The sequence below is a fragment of the Schistocerca piceifrons genome, chromosome 1 (genome assembly GCF_021461385.2).
Source record: "Schistocerca piceifrons isolate TAMUIC-IGC-003096 chromosome 1, iqSchPice1.1, whole genome shotgun sequence".
NCBI lineage: Eukaryota > Metazoa > Arthropoda > Insecta > Orthoptera > Acrididae > Schistocerca > Schistocerca piceifrons.
Window position 1 is genome coordinate 389,613,685 of NC_060138.1, and position 26,339 is coordinate 389,640,023.

The window sequence follows — 26,339 nt, forward strand, 5'->3', positions numbered from 1 at the left end:
ATTCTGCCATAACAGTTACAGGATCATTCAAAGAATGTCACTGCTCAGTGGCACAGAAGTAGCATGAACATGCAATATTAGCTGGAGATGGCTTTAACTTACCGAGTACAGACTGGGACGTCTATGGATTCATTGCAGGTGGTATGAAAAGACAAGTCTTGTGAAGGAGTCCTCAATACATTTTCCACAACCTGAGCTGAGCAGCTAGTTTGATGACCCAAATACTATGGAAAAATTTTATACCTTGTAGCTACAAACATGCTTGATGTTACTGAAAGTGTCAATAGAGAGGCAGGGATTAGTGATCATGCTGTCATCAAAGCGAAGATGGTTAGTAAAGTTAATAAATCCACTCAGAAGGCAGAAAGAGTTTTTATGCTGGAACGAGTAGATAATCAGTTATTAATGTTCTGCTTCAACAAAGAATGGGCATTATTTTGTTTCCAATATTCTGGACATAAAGAATTACAGGCAAAGTTTAAATTGATTGTAAATTTGTAAATTGTGTTCTAGAGAAGTATGTGCCGAGAAAATGGATTAAGGATGGAAAAGACACACCATGGTTTAATAACAAAATTCAGAAAATGTTGAGGAAAGAGAGAGTGTCGTATTCGCAGTTCAAAATAGACTACAGAAATGCCAAAGGTGACCGTTATCAGAAATTTGTAAGCCTGCACAAAACACAACAAGAAAAAGAAAAAACAGTGCAATGGGTAAGTTGTTATGGTTTTGGACTGCCGAGAGGGTGAGTCATGTTCAAAATTTCCTTGTGGCATTTATTCATTTATTTACTTATTCTTCACAACATTATGAACTATCCGTCCAGTCACTGAAATGTTTGTTCTCTTTCTGTAGTCTTGGCAGTTGCCATAATACACAAGGGTTATAGAATATAACTCATGTAGTAAGTAAATGTGATCAATAGTGAGGGCAGGCAAGATACCACGTTGACACCCCATAGAAATGAAAACAACAAATACATGGGTGTGAACTATGCAAGAACAAATGAATTCAAGAGTCAAGACTTCCAAAACAGAATGCAGCTTCAAAAACAGATTTTGACAGAGGACAGAGAAACTGGGCGATTATGAAATTATTGCATTCATTTGTTGCAGCTTATGTGACAAACTATTACATTTTCATCATTTCCTTGGGAGGGGTCACAGTCACATTCGTACGAACACCTGTATCGGGCAAGGAGACATATCTCACTCATCATTCGTACAAGTTAGGTGCATCAATAAGAGATTCCCATCATATGACAAACGTACTGTCACTAATGCTGTGTATGACACACTAGATGCATTTTTCGGTGGAGGATTCAGCTAATTAGACACCTGGTCCTCAAATGTTTGTGGTTTCCATTCGAAAGCCACTTCCTTTTAGCTGTTAATAAAGTAGTTGTCCGGTTTCTGATTGACTGTCCACTGGACCCTCTTACCACTAAATCTGAGGGGAGTGTGAAGGGGAGTTTCCCTTGTTAGTGAAATATCTTAAAGCCGAAGTTTTAAATTTCTCATTTAATAAATCATTCACACAAGAAAATCAGATAGACTTTCCATAATTAGATTGTCACACTGACTCCAGTATGGAGGATGCACACAAAAGCATTACTGGTATTGAGAAGCAACTGAAAGAGTTGAAAACAAATAAGTTGCTTGAATGAAGCTTTGATTCTGTTTTATACAGAATACTCTTCAGCACTGGTCCCTTTCTTAGCTGGCATTTATCGCGAATCTCTCACTCAGTGTGAGGTTCCATGCGAATAAAAAAAAATGTAGGTGACTACTGTAAAGAAGAAGAGTAAAAGAATGAACATTCAAAATTACAGGTAAATATCGTTTACACTGGTTTGTTCCCAAATCCTTGAGCATATTTTTAGTCAGAATATAACAACTTACCTAGAGACAGAAAAACTTCTTTCGTCAAATTAAGGACAGATTTAGAAAACATTGCTCATGCAAAACTGAGCTAGCTGCTTCTCGCACTATATCCTGTGAACTATGGATGAAAGGCCACAGACAGACGGTATATTTCTAAATTTCCACAAAGCAGTTGTTTGACACAGTGCCCCACTGCAGACTGTTAACATAGGTCTGAGCATATGGAATAGGTTCTCAGATATGAGTGGCTCAAAGACTTTTTAATTAATAGAACCCAGTACATTGTCCTGGATGGTGAGTTCTCATCAGAGGCAAGGGTGTCGTCTGAAGTGTCCCAGGGAAGTGTGCAAGGACTAATCTTGTTCTCTACATGCATAAACAATTTGATGAGCAGCAATCAGTGACTATTTACTGATGATGCTGTTATGTATGGGCAAGCACCATCGTTGCTTCACTGTAGGAGGAAACAGTATGACTTAAAGAGAATACGTATCTGGTGTGATGAATGGCAACATGATCTAAATGTAGGAAAATGTAAGCTAATGCAGGTAAGTAGGAAAAACAATCCGTAATGTTCAAATATGGTATTAAGTTTAGCTAAGGCATTGCAACATATAAAGTTTTCCTCAAGAACAGTTGCAGCCACTGTCAGATCAGGGTGTCATAAAACTGAAGGCACCTACGCCACAGTTAGCAGAAGAAGAGAAATCTGCTGCGATCACATTTATCTCTCACACAATGAAAACATCAGTCAAAATTGGAAGAACTCTCTGGCAGAATAATGCCAAGTATATTTTCTGCCTCCTGCCCAAGATGAAAGCCTTGTTGTGTGGGTCTGCCAAGGACTCCAGAAACCATGAGTCTACCACATGCCATGCCAGGGCAGGAAATGTATGAAGGCCAGATTATCTGGACAGTACAGGAAATAAGTGCAGAACGCAAGTGTCATACAGGTAAGCAACAAACAACAAAGCCAGATCCAAACAACATATCACAAATTATGATGACACCAAGTTGTTAAAAACCACACCAACATGTTTTAGGATAGCTTTTTAAAAGAGTCTGTTGAGATCCAGTTATATGAAGAAATGATAAAGTCAGCACTTTCCAATTAGGTAAGGCTTGGGATACAGCCTTGAGCACAATCAACATGCAGCAAAAGATTGCAGGAAGATCCACCCACGCCACATCAGTGGAAGAACTGAGGCCACACCACATCAGCAGTATCTCAACATTCGTGATGGCTCATGTTATGACCAAGCACTTCCATCTCTGTATCACCAGTGGAGCTGCACTTAGGTACAGTGGACTCGAGAACAGCAGCAGGAGGAAGAGATTATATAAGATGGCATCCAGCAAAAGACTCTCAGTCATCAGGACCACCTGAAGCTGGCAACACGTCAGATTTCCAAAACACCATACTGTTTGGACAATGTCACATGGTTCGATACCTGACAATATTTCAAAATCATTATCATGGTGGCAATTCAAACTGGGAGGGGAAAAAAAAAGTCCCTGAGAATTCCGGGTGTGAAAATGAAGAATGATGTCAAGAAGGTCCTGAGAAATTAATGGCAAGTGGGGATGTCAAACACAATAATGGCTTTTCTTTCCTCTCAACTGAGCTATACTAACCAAAGTTTTTGAATATCAATCATCAATAATTTATATGGATTAATATATAACTAACACTCAGAAATTTTAAGTATTTTAAAACTTGTGATTTATGAAAGCCAATCAAATTAAATTTCAATACTAAGTTAAAAACAGAATTCCCTGAAATTTTATGAAAGTCCTGAAATTCCATGAGATTCCCCAATTTTCCCAGGTAAAATGTAATTCCCTGAGAACTCCACCTTTTCCACAAGAGTTGCCACCATGATTATACATCACAAAAGTCTACAATCTCACAGATTTTGACTTCTTGCAATTTGAGACAGTGCCTGCTAACAGAAGTGACACTATTAGAAATATAACAAATTGAAAGGATAGTTGCTTCTCACCATATAGCAGAGATGCTGAATCGCAGATGGGCACAGGTCTGACTACAGCTGCCAGAGACTGTGGTCATGTGTGTGTGAATTGTGTGTTGTCTATTTATGCCAGAGGCCTTGTTGGCTGACAGCTTATTTTGTGACAGTCCTTTTGTCGTGCCTATCTGCAACTCAGCATCTGTACTGTATGGTGAGTAGCAACCATCCTTATCATAATATTGTTACATTCCATCCTGGATTTTTCATTGTTTGACACCATTAGGAACTACATACAAAAATAAGTCAGAACTCCTTGAGATGCTATTCATCAAGGAAGTTCCCTGTTCCCTGAAGTTTACTTCACGAATGATGCAGCTGTCGGCAATTACATTCCGAAGTAAAACAAATTTATCATACTTATCTTATTTCACAGTTGACAGATTAGCAACAGCAATAATAAAAAACCCGAAATGAACTACATTGGCTCACTGCAGAACCAAACACACAAATGTCACACTCAAACAATAAGATACATGCTTTAAATGAGTGTGTATAAACCACCCTTTCGAATAAAATGCAAAACCATGTCTATTGCCTGGACATCATCACTTAACTGTGGAAACAAAGAATGGTCAACCTACAGTGTATGATGCAAAGCAGTGAAGTTGTGATGCTAAAAGGAATGGGCCACCAACAGAGAGGCACCACATTGACAAATGGTTGGTTCCTCTCACCTTATGGTCACATCCTGAGTCAACCAGGTATGGCTGATACTTAGATTGTACAGGATAATTGATTCGCTTCAAGAAGCGTGGAGGGAAGATCACCATGCAATTGTCGACTCCTTTACGGTACATAGCCATTCTAGTATCCAAGCCTCCAAAAGCTAAAGATGTGGTGTCAACATCCTGTCTGATCCCAGTTTTCTAATCTCCAAAGTTTCCATTTCAGACCTAATTATTAACAATATTATGAAAAGGACAGATTACTACTCACTGTAAAGGTGACACATTGAGTTGGAGACAAGCACAACTAAAAGTCTGTTGAACTTTCAGTATAAGCCTTCTTCAGGGAGGGACACACACACACACACACACACACACACACACACACACACACACACACACCATATGCACGCATGACCACTATCTCCAGCCAGAGTGACCACTCTGACCGGAGTTATGGTCATGTGTGCATAACGTGTGCTGGTTTGTGTGAAAGTGTGTGTGTTTTCCTTTCTGAAAAAGCTTCTGCCCAAAAGCTCAAAGTCTTTTTATCTTGTCTGTCTACAACTCAACATGTCATGTAAGGTGGGCAGCACTCTATCCTTTCCATAATACTGTTGCTACTCCAAACTGGACTTTCCATTGTTGATATTAGTCATTAATTTTGTGATAAAGTCAAGCTCAAGACTCTGTGTCTATTGCTGTATGTCATGTCACTGGGTTTAATGTTCCGTTAACATCAGTGCTATGGGAGAAGTTTGAGGAAGCACCTTGAGAAGAACTATTTTAGGAATAACCTGGAAAGGAAAAAACAGAAAGCACAGAGTTTGGATTATTGTTGCCATATCTTCATGCTGTTGGACAATCTGGGATAGTCTATTTTATTGAATATGAAGTTTAATGTCTATTACGCACACCACAAACATATTTTGTATATTACTTGTCAAGGGACAGAAATATTAAAAATTACAAAGTAACATAGAAGCTTTAGCAAGATATAAATATTTTTATTGATTTTCTTACTTTAAAAGGTTTGAGTAAGATAGATTCTTGAGCTTTGCTCACCTTTGTGACCCTATAAAGCATGTATGAATTTTTTGGAAGAGGCAAATCAAGGCGAGAGAAACGAGGTAACAGTTGGTGAAAGATTGCTGTGTAGGCCGGCAAATTTTCTGCCACAAAGTAACTCCATATGCGGATATCACATGTCACAAGAGGCCCTCTCTCAATGCCTCCCCTATGGCGTTGTTCCGTGTAGCGCCATGGTTGGATGAAACTGAGCCACAATTCGAGCACCCACCGAAATGAACCATCGAGTGGCCAGTGTTGCATGCAGTGTTGCAGAAACAGGAATATCTTCCCTTGTACTGCACCCAATATTACTCTGAAAATTCAAGGTAAATTATAAACACAGTGCATGAAATGTTGAAGTTCATATAAATGTAAGTATAAAGTACTTCAAACGGAAGTGTGAATGCATGCTCTCAAGATGGTATCCGTTAATAAAATATTCTTGGGCTTCAAGATATGACAAGTGGTCAGCTGCCCAAGACACTTCAGCAGAAATCTCCTCTGTTATTGTCAAGTAGTTGACAGTCAGGACTCAGAGAATATTTTATTAATACACGACTTTTGTTCATATGGTAAAAATGCATCTATGTTGCCTGCTAAAAAAATGTTTAAGATACTGAGTAATACTACTTTCAGCAATTAAAGCGAGAAAACATCCTCCTTCAAATACTGTATTCCTGTGTGTACTGCCCCACATAAGACATCAAAAGGCTACAATGAAATCTATCATTCTGATGCCTTGAGACAGTAATAACTGTCTACACCTACAAAAGTGATCAATATGAAATTCTGCACCTTAAAAATTTACACATTGTTTAGGAAGAACAGTGGTTTTTTACAGCAACAGAACCACAATAGCAGAGATAATAAGAAAAAAGAGCAAGAATTTTCAGTCAAGAGCAGGAGGAGGAATCCAAAGACAGCAATGACTATGCTACTGACAATTTCTAGTAATCATGAAAAACTTAACAATCATCTTTTACACTTAAGAAAATAGCTTCAAGATAGCTGCCAGCAATCAGAAATCTTGAACTTGTTATTATTCAAAATGGAAAAAAATGTCAACACTGTGATTCTTTCCTCCAGCTTGTCACAATACAAGTAAAATTAAATGTTAGAAAGAAACAGAGGCAATTTTTTTATCACAAAGTGCTGTAACAGCAGACCTTGCTTTACAAAAACTTAACACAGGAGGTCATTACACTCCGCTTGATGAAAGTATGTGCGAACATACACCAATGGTTCACCTGATAGGAGAGTCAAGGGTGGCCTTTTATCATGTTATTGCAAGTGTAATGACTGTCAACATAGATCAAATATTCCAAGAATCACCAGAAATAAAGCTAATGAGCCACCAACCTTTGATCCTGACTAGCTCTGAGTAATCATCTGATGTTTGTAATTATGTAGTATCACTTACCAGCCAAAATACCGCTGTGTCCTATTCAATAAGCTTGGATAATTCATCTGCTTGTAACTGCATTTGAAAGCATCACTTCGAATATGTCACTGTGAAGACTGTTGTGTGTTGAAATATTCATACACCTCTTGTAAAATCATATGCAGAATTCTCCCACAGCTTACTTGAAACAGAGCTCTCAACTAACATGAATGAGTATACACTAGTATAGTTATAAGGAACAAACAATTTAGTCATGTGTATGGCACACAGTGCAGCTGTAGGGACTTGAATGCTTGTCACTGCACAAGCAATCCCAAGTTTATACACACAAACACGTTCTCTACCCAACTTAGATCCAGAAACTCCCACATGGCATGGATTATGTAGCAACAGCTCGAGTGAATGACACAGTGGTGAGTAGTATGCTGTGCCATTAGACTGTCAGGTTTGGCCACAATTTGGACAGAAAACTGAATAGTTGGTTAGAGGCCATGTGCAAATACTTTCTTTTCCATAAGTTTGGAGTGTAAAATATATAAGGAAGATAGCAATAACTTGAAACAAACACAAGGTAGTTGAGATGAAAACTGAACTTTTTGCTACCACACAAAACAAACAACTACACACAAACCAGAAGTCTGCAATTCATTTGTGGCATGTGCACATTGCATAAAAGTTTCTTTTTATCTCTCTTTTTTCAGAGAGAGAGAGAGAGAGAGAGAGAGAGAGAGAGAGAGAAGGAGGAGGAGAGGAAGAAGACGAGCTGGGATATAATGCATCGTCCAATGAGGTTCAACAACCATTTACTCGATGGGCTACAGGTAATTCCAACAAAGAGTCATCACAGGTCATTGTACTCTGTCCATCTTGTTAACTAAATCTTCTATTACTGATCTGTAGGATACATTAACATTTTTTGGATTACAAGGCCATCCTCACTCCTTAAGTTACAGCCTGATGACAATCTCGTAAGTTGGTAACATGTTAATTAATTAAATTAAGACTGTAGAAAATTTTTGTGCTTTTCATTCACAAGGAAAAAATGTGGTTTTGTCACCCACACCAGATATTTGCTTTTTTGCTCTCTAAGGAGTAGAATGTTGATTCTACCCAAACCACAGTCTGATCCTTATGGGGTTGCCAAAATACTGGCAACAGGAAGTATCGTGCATGAGGATATTGCACTTGTGGATGTAATACAAAATATACTGTATATACTTACAGCACACCGATTGTCACAGGAAGAACACATGCAATGGACATACAATGTGTACTCTTCCCTGCTGATTAATGAAGTGGCTGTCTGTCTGTTTATTGTCCTCAACAGTTCAGTAGCCTCTTTACAAATATTGTTGGACACACAGTTAAAATGGAAACAAGTAGATCAAAATGAGAACTGCATACACATGCCACATATTAAAATGAAAGATTAGAATAAAAACACAGAAAATGAACAAACAGGTCAGGGCATGGTAGTTAATTGACCTTTACATAATAAGTGCATGATCCAGTCACCTACATTTCCCACTAAAATTTCCTGCCTAACAATTTAAGTAGTACACCATTTCCAGCAATATTCTTGAAATTCGTGTCAAATCTATAGTAATGTCATTTAAAATAGAGAGATCAACCAAAAACTGGCTGCTGCCATCTTGTCAAGGTATAAAGCACTCTCAACTAACATGTGATGTATAGTTTAGCTGCATGTCGTAAGCACCACAAAGTAATAGGTCTTCATGCCAGAGAAGGAAGCCACTTAACACAGAACTGTGTCCCATTCAGAGACATAATGGGATGAGTGTCACACCTAAGAGCCCACAAGATGGAATTCAACAATCTTATGAAGTTGATTTTGTTAAATACATTTTGTTATGCATCATCTTATAGTACTGCATTGTTACTGATAGAAACAGACACTGCTGGGTGACAATCACCCTCCACTTCTGATGTACGTCCTCAGAAGTCACGCCTTGTCTCCAAATCTAACAGCAGTTGGTAATCATAAGTGTTCTGGGGTAAAGTATGTAACAATTTTAATGCTTTGTCTAAAGCTTTTCTGATGGGGTACCTATTGTTACAGTTCCTGAGGACCCTGCAAGGTGGATACCAACAAGCTCCTTAACAATAGTGGCTCATCAGGATGAAGCTTGCACCAAAATTTGTATTTTTCCTACTACATAGCCACATTTGCATTCAAGTATATGTTCAGTGACGGATAATCTGTTGGACTGGAGGAGTCCGGTGTTGTGCTTGTGATCACCCAGCATCTCTTGCACCATTCTTATTGTCTATCTCAAGCATTCCTTCTCACCGTCTCATGGGATGCAATATACCCCTAGTTCAGGAATTTTATATTATCTTCAACTTTGTTGAGGAGCTCTTGTGTTTTGGCAAAAGTGGGATGAGGCAGAAGATAAACATAATATTCTTTCCTAAAATGTCGCTAATTCTTTAGGGTGTAGAACTGGCATAGCATTCACTTTAACGCAGAGCTTAACAACTCCCTGATTCCATGTTTGAATACTCATGCCTGTTCATGCTCCTAAGCACAAGTACAACAGTAATGGCGTTGTGGGGAGCACGGAAAATGCACGCACACACTGCGCTCATAACACATGAGAAGTGCCAACTGTGAAATGGGAAAGGGTCAGTTTTGATAGTGGTGCATCTAACATCAACAACAGCAAGTCAGTGTTGGATAACACTGCTTGACCAACAGGCACAGAGACTTTTGCTATCCACTTTGACCTGTGCGTACTGTGAGTACTTCGATTTCTGGGAGACAGTCACTACCAGAGAGAAAGGCCAAGAGCAATAATGTACCAAGAGCAATAATGTACTGATCATAAAGTTTACTGACAATTGTCACAGGTTGTGGAAAAAAAAAGGTCAAAAATCATCAAAATGTACACCAATTTAATGCTGGAAAACAAGCCCTTACTATGGGATGGGATATGGTCTAAAGATGACAATGGTTGCCTGGACTGATGATTTGTAGTTCCCGCTAATGGTAGGCTATGTTTATTTGTTTTGTTTTGTTTTAGGGCACAAAAACAACTAAGGTCATATTCATCCTTATCAGAACCATAGAACACTAAGACAAAAAAGGCGTTAAAAGTGACTACACATTAAGCGCCCAATTGATGGAAGGAAAGACAGCTAGAAACAGGGACTTCCTCTTCGAGAAAGGTCCATAAAATATGCTACAGAGACAACGGAAGTCCTGAACTAAATATTAAATGTCCTTTGCCATATTGCTACAATGGATAAAAAGTAAAACATGGTAGAGAGCCCATGAATTGTTCACTGTAATGGCCGATACCTCGCTGACAACAACCATAAACTACAACATAAGTGGTTAAAAAACGGGCATTCCGTCAGCAAATGGTGAACTGTCAAAACTGATGACAGTGTGTGCAGTGGTGGGGAACCAGCATTTAACAAATGGTGATGGCTAAAACAACAAGCAACCTAGCTAAAATGATCATGGTGAGAGGGCTGAGAGGAAGTTGGTGAAGTTGCTGGAAGAGGTTTAATTCTCCAGAACTTTTTCCCATGAAGGAAGGAGCACTGGAGATGAAAAAATGACACCACATGATGACGAACAGCAACACAGAGATCATCGGAAGGAATGGAAGAACCAGAGGGCTGAGGTAGGAGGACTGCAGCCTCAACAGCAGTGTCAGCATCCAGCATCCTCGTTTCCCATCAGACCGACATGGCTAGGGACCCACATAAACATCACAGTGGCTCCATCAATAATGAGCATTTGGAAGCTTTCTTGGACCAGTTGCACTAAGGAATGTACTGTGTACAGCACACAGAGGCTCAGAAGGGCACAGAGAGTCAGAGCAAATGACCCAATTGAAAAACCTGAGTCGCCGAAAGTACTGCGTGGCCTGATACAGGATGAAAAGCTCCACTGTAAATATTGAGCAATATTCTCGAAGCCAATACCAAAAATCATCAGTGCCAATGACAAGAGCACAGCCAACACCATGGTCAGTCCGAAAGCCATCAATGTACACAAAGATACTATCGTGACGTTCAATGTGAAGGTCCAGAAACTTATGGCGACAGAGTGAGTCTGGAGTAATGTCCATAGGAAGCAAATGAAGTCCAAGGTGAACACAGGCCACCGCACAAAGAGCAGGTGATGAAGGGTTCACATCCATTGGGAAAGTGGAAGGTAGCATGAAGCTAAGCTGCTGGAGCAAAAGCCAAATGCAATCTCCAGGACATAACAGAGAAGAGGGACGCACCCCATTCTGGTGGTCAATGGAGTCATTGAAGAGGGAGGCATAAGATGGGTGGCCAGGCATGGCAGACAAATAGCATGCGTATCCACTGAGAAGAACACCATGTCAGTATGACAGTGGTAGTTCACAAGTTCTGCATATAGACTCTCAACCAGGCTAGCGTAAAAGGCACCACTAGGCGAACGGATGCCACAATGGTGGACTGTATTTAGATGGTGTAAGGACGGATGTCCAGATGCATAAACAAAACATCAATAGTCTAGTTTCGAATGGACAAGGGATCAGTACAAATGGAGGAGGATGGTCATATCTGTTCCCCAGGAAGCCTCACTAAGGGGACGCAGGACGTTGAGGGACCGTGTACAGCAGGCGGCTAGGTGCGACACATGGGACGACCAAAAAAGTTTCCAATTGAGCATGAGCACCAGGAATTTCATAGTTTTAGTTAATGGAAGAGCAACAGGCCCAAGATGTAAAGACGGTGGAAGAAACCCATTGTAGCACCAGAAATTCATACAAATGGTTTTGTTAGTGGGAAAGTGAAAGGGAGAATGCAATTCGTCATCGTAGGATTATGGTTAAAAGCTCAGAGAGCACCTCTCCATGCACGAACTGCATGTAAAGTGCTGCAGCCTCTGATTCCTCTGTAGATCTCATTGAACGGGATCCCCTAGTCTCCAATTTCGAAGACACACTGCTATAGGATGCTGCATCGCAGCATATCTCACAGTCCACCATAGGATGGGGCATGGCGCAGTAAAGATGAAGCATGAGGAATGGAACATTCTGCGGCGATAAGGATAACATTTGTAAGGCATTCGACCTGGGAAATAAAGTCCTTCGAAGATCGCCAGTGAGGGGTAAAGCCTTCAGTCAGTCTTAGAAAGCTGCTGTTTGTGTTTGCATTTATGTGGGATAGGAGTCAGTAAATGGATAGCACATGGTTAATGGTCACTAATACATGTCAGAGAGAATGGACCACTCGAGATGATGGACAAGCTGGGCAATGCAGAACGAGAGGCCCAAATGGGAAAAAGTGTGCGAGGAGTCTGAAAGGGATATAGGTGCTCCAGTGTTGAGGCAGATGAGGTGAAATTGAGTAAGGTCAGCCAAGAGGGCACACCTCTCTGACAGGTTCTGAGAGAGCCACAAAGGGGATGGTGCACGTTAAAGTCTGCCCTGGTGACACCGAATGATGGAGGGATGTAGACGGTACAATGAGAAAAGATGAAGCAAGGAAGGAAAATGTGAACCACAACAGCTTGCAGCTTTGTGTTCAGTGAGATGGTTTGGTTATCGACGTCTTCCCGGATGAGCAGTATGACTTCCCCACGAGATGAAATACTGACCTTGGGCGGAAGGTCAAAGCGGACCAGAAAGATATGTGAGAGGTCAAAATGGTCAAGAGAAAGGAATTTTGTTTCCTGGAGGTAGAGAACAAGTGGATGCTGCAATTCCAAGAGCAGCCATAATTACTCCTTGTTGAATCGAAGGCCACGAACACTCCACTGGAGGGGAATGCGGTATGCACACGGTGTGCACACTGGCTTCCTTCCCCTCCTTGGCAGCCATGTTTCTAAGGGGCCCCATTATGCACCTAATGTTGCAGCTCCCTACTACCAGCAAACCCACCCTCTGTGAATGCCCAGACCTTGCGGGCCGAGAAGCTTCCTCTGGAACAGTGCGGACGACTGCATCCGGCTCAGACTTCATCAGCCAAAGATTACGCCCGAAACCTGTTCGTCAAATGAACTGGAGAGGCCCTACGATCAGCCCTTCGGGGGAGGGGGGGAGGGGGGGAGGGGGGGAGGGGGGAGGGGGGGAGGGGGGGGGGGAGGGGTACAGCAGTGTACTGATTAGGGGACAAGTGGGATGTGCTTGAGGTCCCTCACATACCTGTGTCTGATGCTCCGCAGTGATGTCCCTTGGCAGCAGCCTCAAACTGTGTGACAAAAGCCAACACAGCCTGGAGCTGTGTGCGAATGGTCAACAGCTTAGCTTGCATCTGTACACAGCTATCACAGTTCCTATCCTTTACTGCAATCGCTCCTGTTTGAAGCTCGTAAAAATATGTAATAAGCGAATGGTGAACTTGCCTTATCAGGAACTCGCTGTGCTCTCTCACTGACAGTCTAACGACACTTAGCTGTTCTAAGCAAAATGAACAAAAGCCTGTGCAATATGAGGGTTGATAGCAACGGTGGTACTCTATGCTACACTATTATTAAAATAAAAAGCTGTGCCTAGTAAGCACTCAAACACGCAAGAAATTACGAAACTACACTAGTAACTACACAGATAATAGAAAGTAAGTCACTCCTGTTTGAAGCTCGTAAAAATATGTAATAAACTAATGCTGTACTTGCCTTATTAGCAGCAGGAACTCACGGTGCACTCTTTTACTGGCGGTCCAACTGACATCATTAGCCTCATTCTGTTTACAGGTAGTAGATGTAGACCGAAACTAAGATGATTGACTCATTGCAAGAAGGCGCGCTCCTTCTGATTTTTTTGATTTTTTTATTTTTATTCTTTTGGGGGGGGGGGGGGGGGGGCTCAGAGGGAGATATATGTCTGGTTGTGTCTGTATATGTGTGGATGGATATGTGTGTGTGTGTGCGCGAGTGTATACCCATCCTTTTTCCCACTAAGGTAAGTCTTTCCGCTCCCAGGATTGGAATGACTCCTTACCCTCTACCTTAAAACCCTAAAACCCACATCCTTTCGTCTTTCCCTCTCCTTCCCTCTTTCCTGATGAGGCAACAGTTTGTTGCGGAAACATTCCACGTAGGAAATATATATCTAAAAACAAAGATGATGTGACTTACCAAATGAAAGTGCTGGCAGGTCGACAGACACACAAACAACCACAAACATACACACAAAATTCAAGCTTTCGCAACAAACTGTTGCCTCATCAGGAAAGAGGGAAGGAGAGGGAAAGACGAAAGGATGTGGGTTTTAAGGGAGAGGGTAAGGAGTCATTCCAATCCTGGGAGCAGAAAGACTTACCTTAGGGGGAAAAAAGGACGGGTATACACTCGCACACACACACATATCCATCCACACATATGCCGACACAAGCAGACATCTTTTTACATGAGGTTGACATGAAAATGAAAGATAAAAATATATGGGGAGAGATAAGGGTGAACTAGAAAGTAACTGGAGATCTGGTATGAAAAAAGGCGAAAAAGTGTTGGTTAAGTTGATCCTGTGGTGAACTTGGGTTGGTAGACAGCGATGTGCATGAAGGTTAGGTGGTTGTGTTGCTGCTAAAACACGTTAAAGGACGGAGAAATTCGGGAAAATTTCGAAAAAAACGTGTAAATGTATTGAAAGGAGTGGTGTTGTGGTGAAAGATTACAAAAATGGGGCTAACAATTGTGAATAATGACGTTAAAACCTGTGGGGAGCGGCTAAAAATGATCAGTGATGTGCGAAAAACGGAAGTGGAAATAAAGTGAAAGTTATTAGAACTAGCCGAAATGGTTGTTTAATACATGAAAGCAGCTGTTATTGAACTAGAAACAGTGGATTTTATAGCAGCGGTAGTGTTAAAAGCGGAAAATAAAAATTTTTTTGGTTACGGTTTGGAAGTGGGTTACGTATTATTGAGTATATACAGGCGGGATAAAATTGTATTACGGTAAAAATGGGAAGGTGAATACAAAGTGAGACTACTGGTAAAAACAGAAAGAGAAAATAAGACGACAGGAAAGATTTCAGAATGCAACAGCGACAATAACAAACGTAATTGTTGGGTTCAAATTAATGATATGGTTATAATAGAGGGAAACATTCCACGTAGGAAATATATATCTAAAAACAAAGATGATGTGACTTACCAAATGAAAGTGCTGGCAGGTCGACAGACACACAAACAACCACAAACATACACACAAAATTCAAGCTTTCGCAACAAACTGTTGCCTCATCAGGAAAGAGGGAAGCTTGTGTCTGTATATGTGTGGATGGATATGTGTGTGTGTGCGCGAGTGTATACCCGTCCTTTTTTCCCCCTAAGGTAAGTCTTTCCGCTCCCGGGATTGGAATGACTCCTTACCCTCTCCCTTAAAACCCACATCCTTTCGTTTTTCCCTCTCCTTCCCTCTTTCCTGATGAGGCAACAGTTTGTTGCAAAAGCTTGAATTTTGTGTGTATGTTTGTGGTTGTAGTGGTTGTGTTTGTTTCTGGTTGTTTGTGTGTCTGTCGAACTGCCAGCACTTTCATTTGGTAAGTCACATCATCTTTGTTTTTTTATATATATATATATATATATATATATATATATATATATATATATATATATATATATATATATATATAGAGAGAGAGAGAGAGAGAGAGAGAGAGAGAGTGAAAAAGTAATGGAGGGTCTGTTTTGGTATCAGGCTACTGAAAAATCAGAACATATTCCCAAAAATATCTCAGACATGCACCCCAAGGGGGAGGAAAAGAATTTCAGGAGGATAGACATGCAGCACAGAACAGAAAAGTTCTGCAAATGCTGGGCCCCCTGGTAGCCAAGCATGAACTCACCACAAAGTGGTTAGCCCCCTGATGGGGCAGGCTATGTTTGGTGGACAAGCATGTATAATGACATCTCAATTGTCATTAGGGGAACTTTCAGGCACTTGGTGGAGGTATTATCATGCGAATAATGTTTACAAGATATGTAACTGGATCCCTGAAACATCTGTCACCAGCTATCGCACATGAATGATACTGGAACCTAGTGTAAAATCCTGCTTATGATTATTCACATACAGCACCTTGTAGCCAACCTTTACTTTTAGAAACACAATGCATCACCATTTGTTTTCCAAAACTGAGTTATAATAGTTTGAGAAACACTTCATCGACACAAGATGGTTTGTGAGGACATTCAACCTCCCACAGTACCACCTTACCTAAGAGGGTTGTTTTTTAAGTAAGGGCCGTTCGCGCGTATATTCCCATAGTTCGCGCGGACGCCGCAACAAGCCACCACGCCACTTGCCGGCATCCTTCCCGTTCACACTAATGCAAGTTGCAGCTCTGTAGCTGACGTGTATGCACCGCTGTGCTCCTTTATAATGTTTACGATTATTGAATCGCCCGCCGCGTGTGAGATACGGTCAGTGATACATTTTTTGACCGCGAGAAGCCTATCAGCTGCAGAAATTCATCGTCAGTTAACAGAAGTTTATGGCTTGAATGCAATGAGTGAAGGTAAAGTGCGTCAATGGGTTAGAGAGTTTAAAAATGGCCGTCAAAACGTCCATGACGAAGAACGCTCAGGCCGGCCCTCTGTGATCACTGATGATTTGGTGGCTGCAGTCGAATCAAAGATTCGTGAGGACAGAAGATTCACTATTTCCACTCTTTCTTTGGAATTTCCACAAGTTTCAAGATCGGTTTTGTACAAAATTGTGTCTGAAAACCTAAACTTTAAGAAACTGTGTTCTCGGTGGGTACCCAGACTCCTCACAGAGGACCACAAAGGGAAGAGATTTGCCACTTCATTGGACTTTTTGATTCATTACGAGGAAGGAGGGGATGACATGTTGAGTCCAATTGTCACTGGAGATGAAACATGGGTATCCCATATCACTCCCGAAAGCAAGCGACAATTGATGGAATGGCGACACACAACCTCACCCGTCAAGGTCAAAGCCAAACAGATGCTGTCAAAGTGCAAGATTATGGCAACTGTGTTCTGGGACCGGCGCGGTGTTTTGCTAGAGGACTTTATGCCACGGGGAACGACAATCAACTCAGATGCCTACTGTTCAACTCTAAAGAAGCTCCGCAGAGCAATTCAAAACAAAAGGCGCGGCATGCTGACAAAAGGAGTTTTGCTCCTGCACGATAACGCTAGGCCTCACACCTCTCAAAAGACTCAGGATTTGATTGATTCTTTTGGCTGGGAAGTTTTGGAACGTGCACCATACAGCCCCAACCTTGCTCCTAGCGATTTTCACCTTTTCCGGTACCTGAAACACCATCTTGGTGGGCAGCGCTTCAATGACGACGATGAAGTGAAAGCGGCCGTGAACTCTTGGCTGTCGGAGCAGGCGGCCGAGTTCTTTGAAGAGGGAATTAAAAACTTAGTTGTACAGTATGACAAGTGCTTAAATAAACTAGGCAACTATGTAGAAAAATAGGTAAAAGTGTGTAGAATCAGAAAATAAAAGTTTTTTTTACAAAAGTATTTGTATCTTTTTTTTAAAAAAATAAAAACGCCCCTTACTTAAAAAAACAACCCTCGTAGATCCCAGTAAGCACAGCCAAGATGCTTTCACATAGATCTGTATGCCTTGGGCCCACTTCTGTAAGTTGTGGACATTGGTAGATCAGGACAACTTCCCACAGCTTTCAGACTTTTTTCTCTCTCTTTTCTTCAATGTCTGTGCCACATTTCATCATCAGTTCTTGGAAGATTTCAAACAAAGCATCTCAGTCTCATGATCAGCCAGAGAAATATATACTTACTCAGGCAGAGGTTGAGCACCAAGCCTACTGTGTGGTAGGTGTGACTAAGACTGCCTGTTAATGACTGTATTGGATCAACACTCATCCAATGTTATCAGCACTTGTGTGATTACTTTGAGAGTTGTTTTCTTTTATATACTTTTGTACTACCTTCGCAATGAGTGGGGTTAAATGAAAAGCCCACTTAAAGTGCACAGAATACTCTAATATTGTGTGAAAACGTGGTTGCCCAGAGTGTATGGTTACAGAGGACTTGCGGTGTTGACCAGCTGTCCGTACAGGAACTCAGGTTCATCAAATCCAGCCAAAAGTGCTCAAGGGTTCTCAATATGTGCATCATTTGCCATGACCCAGAGGACACATGTTGCTTATTTAATGCAATGGATGCAGCAAGCATTAAGATAACAAGGAAAGCAACAGCTTTGAGGGAAAGAAGAACTATAATCTGGCATTGGTTACATTAGGAGAATACTGGAGATAAGCAATGTATGATGGTAAAGTCATGTTGGACGTAACGAATTGCAAGAATTCATGTAAAAACAGTTCTGTGATAATTATTTGCCAGAATCACTAATGTTCTATTTAACCCAACAACTATAGCTCTGACGAAGTCCAATATTACCAAGTGGTTACTATGACCCTTTCAACCACTAACTTTGCATACTATCTGAATTCCACATTTTCCATAAAAGCTTGGTGACCACCTGTTTCCAAAATGAAGAAAATACATTTATTAATGAATATAAGAGAGACAAAAAATACAACACAGTACCTTTTCAATTCATCCATGGTTGACATGTCAGCAGTAAAGCTATTAGCAAAATAATGGAAGTGTTTTATCATACTCCTAACAACTCTAATGTGATCCAAGGCAAGTCCTCGCTCCTATAACAAATACAAAAAGCCCATGTCATTTGATAATAAACGAAAACAACACTTTAGATGCAATATCTAAGATGCCACTTTGTGCGGAGACTTAATATTTTACATGACACATGAACTCTAATAATTTCCTTGATATTGTTATTCCAAACACATGGAGCAAAGGACATTCAACATGTATTTAAGCACTGTCACAGGTCATTTACACAATAATTTAAGAGCTAAAGGTATAGTTTGAAGAGAGCTTCACCAAAGCTGGAGTTTTATTAAGCTAATGTATCTTGCCAAGAAATATGAGCCTCAAAATAAGACGAAGCAGAACATACAAAGGTTAGAAACATACATTCATTCATTCATGCATTATTCTTTGGTTCATGACACTAACTGTTGACGGACTGCTGTATCACATGCACACAACATATAAACTGCCACCACCATCATCCAGGTCCCTAATTAAACCAGGAATTTCAAACCTCAGTGAGCACACAAATTTGAAATAGCCATTAATTTGTCATGATGGAAATGCAAAAAAACAAATAAGGGGGACAGACATGAAAATTAGTATGCTTCCACCTTACATCAGTAGTAGTGTTGATTAATTCCAGGAGCACCTTCTGGGATTCTGGAAACATTGCCTGTAGCCAAAACAATGACATCTTTATCTGATGGGTAATGGTAGTTTTGAACAGTTACTTTTTCTGACAAGCCTTTGACTAATAGCATCATCATATTCTTATGACGATTTTCTGAATTTTATGCCACCTTTCCCAGCACCAATCTCCTATTCATAGATGCCCTCCTGTAGACTTCAGAATACATCAACCCTATCAATAAATAACAAAATCTGGTTTTTGAAGCAACCATGACTCCCTGGTAAACTGCTCTAACGTAGGGCCAGTTACAAATTTCAACAGAATCTCATTGTTAAAGAAGACCATGTAGTTCATTTCACTGCTGAGGTACGCCACAGTTATGTGTAAGTCTACAAGTACGATAGTATTGGGTTCTGTAGTTGAGGACTAATAATTATGTGGATTAATAGGTTTCTGTTGTTTGATGTAGAAAAGGGATATTGGGGGGGGGGGGTCACTGATACAGAAGCTAATTCATGGACATGACTGCACATTCATCTATGTCTATGTCTACATCTACATCTACATGGACACACTGCAAATCACACTTACGTGTCGGCAGAGGTCTCATTTCGATGACTCTCTATTATTCCACTCTCGAACAGCACGCACGGAAAACGAACCCCTATATCTTTCTTTGTGAGCTCTGATTTCCCTTATTTTATTATTACGATCATCATTTCTCCGGATGTAGGTTGGCATCAACAAAATATTTTCACAATCAGAGGAGAAATTGGTGATTGAAATTTTGTGAGAAAATCTCACCGCAACGAGAAATGCCTTTGTTTTAATAATGTTCACCCCAAATCCTGTATCATATCCATGACTCTCTCCCATACTCCTTAGTAATACAAAATGTATTGGCCTTTTTGAACTCTGTTGATGTACTCTGTTAACCCTATCTGAAAAGGATCCCACACCATGCAACAATAGTCCAAAAGACGACAGACAAGCATAGAGTAGGCAGTCCTTTAGTAGATCTGTTGTGTCTTCTAAGGTTTCTCTCAAGAAAACACATTCTTTGGCTGATCTTCCGCACTTTTTCTGTGTTCTTTCCAATTTACGTTGTTCGTAATTGTAATTCACAGGTATTTAGTTGAATTTACGGCCTTCACATTTGATTCGTTTATCGTGTAACAGAAATTTAAGATTCCTTGTAGCACTCATGTGGACGACCTCACACTTTTCGTTATTTGAGGCCAATTGCCAATTTTTGCTCCATACAGATATCTTTTATGGATCATTTTGTAATTTGTTTTGATCTTTTGATGACTTAACTAGATGATAAATGACAGCATCATCTGCAAACAACATAAGACTGCTGCTCAGATTGTCTCCTACATCATTTATATAGATAAGGAACAGCAGAGGGCCTATAACGCTACCTTGGGGAAGACCAGAACTCATTTCTGTTTCACTCAATGACTTTCTGTCAATAGCTACGAACTGTGACCTCTCAGACAGAAAATAATGACTCCAGTCCATAAATATTCCATAAGCACGCAATTTGAATACAAGCAGCTTGTGTGGTATGGTGTCTAAAGCCTTCTGTAAATCTAGAAATATGGAATCAATTTGAAATCCATTACTGATAGCACTCAACATTATGTGTGAGTAAAGAGCTAGCTGTGTTTAACAAGAATGATGTTTTCTAAATCTGTGTCGACTGTCAATGGGACCCATCTCTTTGAGGTAATTCATAATGTTTGAAGATAATGTATGTTCCAAAATCCTGCTGCATATCAACATCAATGAAATGGGCCTGTTATTTAGCGCATTACTCCCATTGCCTTTCTTTAATTTTGGTGTGAGCTGTACAACTTTCTAGCCTTTGGGAAGCATACTCTGAAAGGAACCTAATTGGTATACAGTTTGGACTGGAAGACTTGCTTTTATTAAATGATTTAAGTCGCATCACTACTCTAAGGATATCTACTTCTAAGTTACTCATGTTGGCAGATGTTGTCAATTTGAATTCTGGTTGGTTGGTTGGTTTGGGGAAGGAGACCAGACAGCGAGGTCATCGGTCTCATCGGATTAGGGAGGGACGGGGAAGGAAGTCGGCCGTGCCCTTTGAAAGGAACCATCCCGGCATTTGCCTGGAGCGATTTAGGGAAATCACGGAAAACCTAAATCAGGATGGCCGGACGCGGGATTGAACCGTCGTCCTCCCGAATGCGAGTCCAGTGTCTAACCACTGCGCCACCTCGCTCGGTCGAATTCTGGAACATTTACTTCATCTTCTTTGGTGAAGGAATTTCAGAAGGCTGTGTTCAGTACCTCTGCTTTAGAGCATTCTCATCAACAGTATTTCCCTTGCTAATGTGCAGAGAAGGAATTAATTGTGTTCTGCCACAAGCATACTTTGCATACAACCAGAATCTCTCTGAATTTTGTACCATGTTTTGATACAAGGTTTCGCTGTGGAAACTATTATAAGCATCTCACATTGAAGTCCACACTAAATTTTGAGCTTCTGTTAAAGATGGCCAATCTTGGGAATTCTTCGTTTGTTTAAATTTGGCATGCTTTTTTCATTGTTTCTGCAAGTGTTCTGGTCTGTTGCGTGTATCATGGGTAATCAGCTCCATTGTTTGTTAATTTATTTGATATGTATTTCTCAATTGCTGTTGATACTATTTCTATAAATTCAAGGCACATCTGGTCAATACTTACATTGCTATTTGGAAGGTGTGGAGACTGTCTCTCACAGGAAAGCGTGAAGCAAATTTTTATGTGCTTTTTCGTTTATTTTTGGAGGATTTGACAGTTGTATCCAGTCTGCAATGACAACTCTGTGTTCATTAATCCCTACCCATTTTGATTCTCAGTATTAGCTCAGAATTATTTGTTTGCTGAGACGTCAAATGTGTTTTCACAACCATTTACCATTCACGTGGGCTCATGAAATAACTGCTCGAAATAATTTTCAGATAATGCTTTTACCACAATTTCAGATGATATTTTATGTGTACCTCCGGATTTAAACACATAGTTTTGCCAACATATCAAGAGTAAATTAAAGTCACCACCACCTATAATTTTACAAGTCAGATAAATACTTGAAATTTTTGTTTGAAGCTTCCAGCAATTGTATCATCTGAGTTCGGAGATCAGTAAAAGGACCCAATTATTATTTTATTCTGGTTGCAAAGAATGACCTCTACCCACACTAATTCACAGGCATTATCTACTTCAATTTCGCTACAAGATAAACTACCTCTAAAAGTAATAAACACGTGACCGTCAACTGCATCTAGCCTATCCTTTCTGACTATCAGCTCCTTCACAGAAATTTTTGCTTAACTTATCTCTGGCTTTAGCCAGCTTTCAGTGTCTATAACAATTTGAGCATCAGCGCTTTCTATTAGCGATCTGAGTTCTGGTACTTTCCCAACATAGCTATGGCAATTTACAACCGTCATACCAGTGGTTAGTCCTAGATCTATCTTCTTCCAGTGTTCAACCTACACCCTTTTTTGTATTTCCCCGAGACCCACTAACCTAAAGACCACCCAGCCCACACCACACAGTCTCTGCTATCCATGTAGCCGCCTCCTGCATGCAACTGACTCCCAACATATTGACGGAACCAGAAACAACAACGCCCTATAGTGAAAGTCGAGGAATGTGCAGCCCATGCAGTCACATAACCATCTGAGCCCCTGATACAGATTCTCCACTCAGTTCTATACCAGAGAATCCCAAAAGGTCCTGTCAACTATGCTGTAAATCGTGAGCTCTGCTTTCATCTTGCAAGCAAGGCTGGCAGCCTTTACCACTTCTGGCAGCTGCTCCAAACCAGAGAGAATCTCTTCCAATCCAAAGCAACACACTTCATTGGTACCACCATGAGCCACCACCTGCAGTTGGCTGCACCCTGTGCTCTTCATGGCATCCAGAAGAATTCGTTCCACGTCCGTAATGACTCTGGTAGCACATGAAGTGGACACTGGCATTCTTCTCCTCCTTAGCAGACATAACCCAAAAGAGGGCCATAATGCACCTAACACGTCCTCTGCAATTGCCTGGATCTTGCAGGCTGAGAGGTTTCCTCTGAAACAGGACAAGTGACTGCATCTGGATGGGAACAGTGTCAACCATAGACAGCACCGTCGGACTAACCGGGGAGGCCTTACACATTTGGGTGCTTGGGAAGTCTTTCGCCATTTGTCATGCTCCGAGGTGACCTCTCATTCAACCACAGGTGAGGGATCATCTTCAATGCAAGCAGTAACTGGGCGAGGCACCGGTGGACCAATCTGTGGACTCATGGGTGGTGCTGTACATCCATTGGATCCCCACGACCAGCTCACAACAGTGATTCCCATCCATTACAGCCTAAAGCTGCATAACCGAAGCCAGCACAGCCTGAAGCTGAGAGGAAAGTGTCACCAACTTGGCTACCATCCGCACACAGCAATTACAGCCCCTATCCCTACCAAAGACCATGGAAAACTACACAGATAAATAAAGGACTACCAATACACGCTGCAGAATTCTGTAGGCACTGACAAAAAATGAAAGGACTGTGCGTAATAAATTGGATCAATATGCAGAGATTCAAAAACTGAACTACAAAAGCTCACAGGGGAGACTAAATAATTCACTCCTGGTTAGGAAATCGTAAAATGTCACAAAATCAGTTACTTTCCTACTGATGCTATGTCTTCGCCAGCAGCTGCTGACTGACTGATTCATGAAACAGAAAACAACTATTAACAACCAAAACGTTTTTTGTTAATACTTTTCATCAAAGAAATTATCTCAGTTCCATTTCCTTGTATAATGCAAAATGGTACAATTCCACAATCTGGCCCTAGGCATACTAATTGGGCCCAACTGATCACCGTGACACCCTCTGCCAGTGTTGTCGTCAGATGCAGTGCGAAGGGACATGTGGTCAGCACACTGCCCTCCAGTCATTGCCAGGTTTCTTGATCTTGGAACCACTATGAAACAATGAAGCAGCTCCTCCGTTGGCCTCACAATGCTGAGTGCATGCTTTAATACTCCTCACATGAAGGAAAAATCGCTGGCGGTACCGGAATCAAATCTGGGTCTGCCACATGGCAATCAACTACCGAAACAGGTACTTTTAGCTATAACAATCTTAAAAACATTATTTTGTGTGTTTTTCAAATATGTTTGTAAAAGGATTCTCAAAGTTTCAATATTTAGCTTCATTTTCATATTTCAGTGCATAATTACATTTTGTTGAAAAAATGCCTGTCTGTGCTTTATCATATCACGCATTTGAAAAATTATTGTTATATCTATATCTCCATTGTTTGTTTCTGTTGTTCTAAATCGTGTTTTGACAATTGTGTTGCATTGTGGAAACAATGGGTAGGGATCTACTGTGGTGGAGATCTGCTTCAGTAAGTGCGAGAATCATAGCAGTGGAGCTGTGTGCTGTCAGATCAGGCAGGGCACAGGTCTCAACTTTAACTAGGTTTGAAGTTTTAAAAGTATTTTCAGGAAAGACTGGGTTGTGCTGCTGGATGTGACAAACTCTCAGAATGTCTGCAGATGATGGGTTTTGGGAAGACGAGGATGATCTTTTACCATTTGGGGTCAGCATTTTTCCTGGCAAGATCTTATGTTCCATCTGTCATTTACAGATTGAAATGGATGGCTAAGAAGTAGCTTTCAACTGATCCGTGAATTAGAAGATATCTTTTATTGGGTGGGGACTGACGATTACCGTATTCTGTAGACTATAAGACGCACTTTAATTTTTAAACATTACATATAAAAAAATTTTTTTTACAATTTTTGTCACTAGGTTGCAAAGCCAGACTTTAAAAAATTCTTAGTTTATATAATCAAACAGACCTTTAAAATCCCTGAAAAATCGTCACCTGAACTTCCTTATTATTATTATTCCTCTTCATATCTAAGATGGTGTTCACTGATCGAGAGCGTTATTTTTGCTGCACTTCTTGAGAGATTAAACGATAACATCTTCTCTTACTCTAGACCATGACTGTTTTACCCACTGACACACTTGTTTGAGTGTAGGTCATGTTAAGGCTTCCTTCTACATGAATTCATGTTGGGTTTGATCTATCATCCATTTGTTCCATTCCTCTCTCATATATACTTTAAATGTTCTATTTGTCAAGACATAAAGAGGCTGCAATTACGACATAAGTCTGCATGGAATAACAGCAAGCTCTGTATTCCTCTTTCACAAAATTTTTCAAATGAGTATTAAACTGATATAGCACAAGAAGAAAACTCTTCTTCAATACACTGCCTTTCCTTCTCTCTCATGCTCTATTAATCCATAATTTCATACCAGCCTTGTCCACCCAACCCTTTTCATGTAGGCGAACACCACCACCTGACAGTATTTCAGAAGGTTTTGGCATTGTTTAGCACTTGAAAAAGGATCATTGGATTAAGATTAGTACCATCATCACAACATGAAAGGACAACAATATAGAGCATTTTTTCATGCCCAACTTTTTTTATATAGTTACAGTTTTAGCACTTTCATGGCAACAGCTCTGTTATCTCGGCACATCAAATGTCAAAGGAGTTTCATCCACATTCGCTATTTGGCTTAGTTACATACTGGCTTGCTTTCAACGTTGAATAACAAAGTGATGGAAAAGTAATATTTTCTCTTCATACTCTTGTGGCTTTTCTGCAATATTTTAGTTTCGGTTCACTTGCAAAGTCCATGATGCTTCACAAACATGTAGCGCAGGCCAACTCCACCCTTAAAGTTTGTTCAGTTCCACTGTAGCGCTAGCTTACAATTGTGTATTTGAGTCATTTTTGTTTTAATTCCAATGCCATTTTGACGGTGTCCTTAAATTGGCCATTTTGCTTTCTGGATTTGGCCATTTTGCATTCAGTCCTCTATTTGCACATTTAGTCTTCCTCATTTTTTCTGTTCTCCCTTACTAGCCTGCCAACTGTGAAGGATTTGGTGGGGGCCCAAATGCTGCTCAGCTGCTCTGTTTTCATGTTTTTCCGCTTATGCTATTACTTTCAATTTATAGCCCACATCATATACAAACC

General features: G+C 40.6%; 1 protein-coding gene across 1 annotated transcript in view; it reads right to left on the reverse strand.

Moving 5' to 3' along the window:
* Positions 1-26,339, reverse strand: part of LOC124787095 (sphingomyelin phosphodiesterase 4) — a 205,221-nt gene that overhangs the window by 124,275 nt on the left and 54,607 nt on the right. Inside the window, exons 6-7 of the mRNA XM_047254312.1 lie at positions 18,563-18,675; positions 5,647-5,965 (exon numbers count right to left, since the gene is read on the reverse strand). Of these exons, the coding sequence (XP_047110268.1) occupies positions 5,647-5,965; positions 18,563-18,675 (432 nt within the window). The remainder of the gene's footprint in view (positions 1-5,646; positions 5,966-18,562; positions 18,676-26,339) is intronic.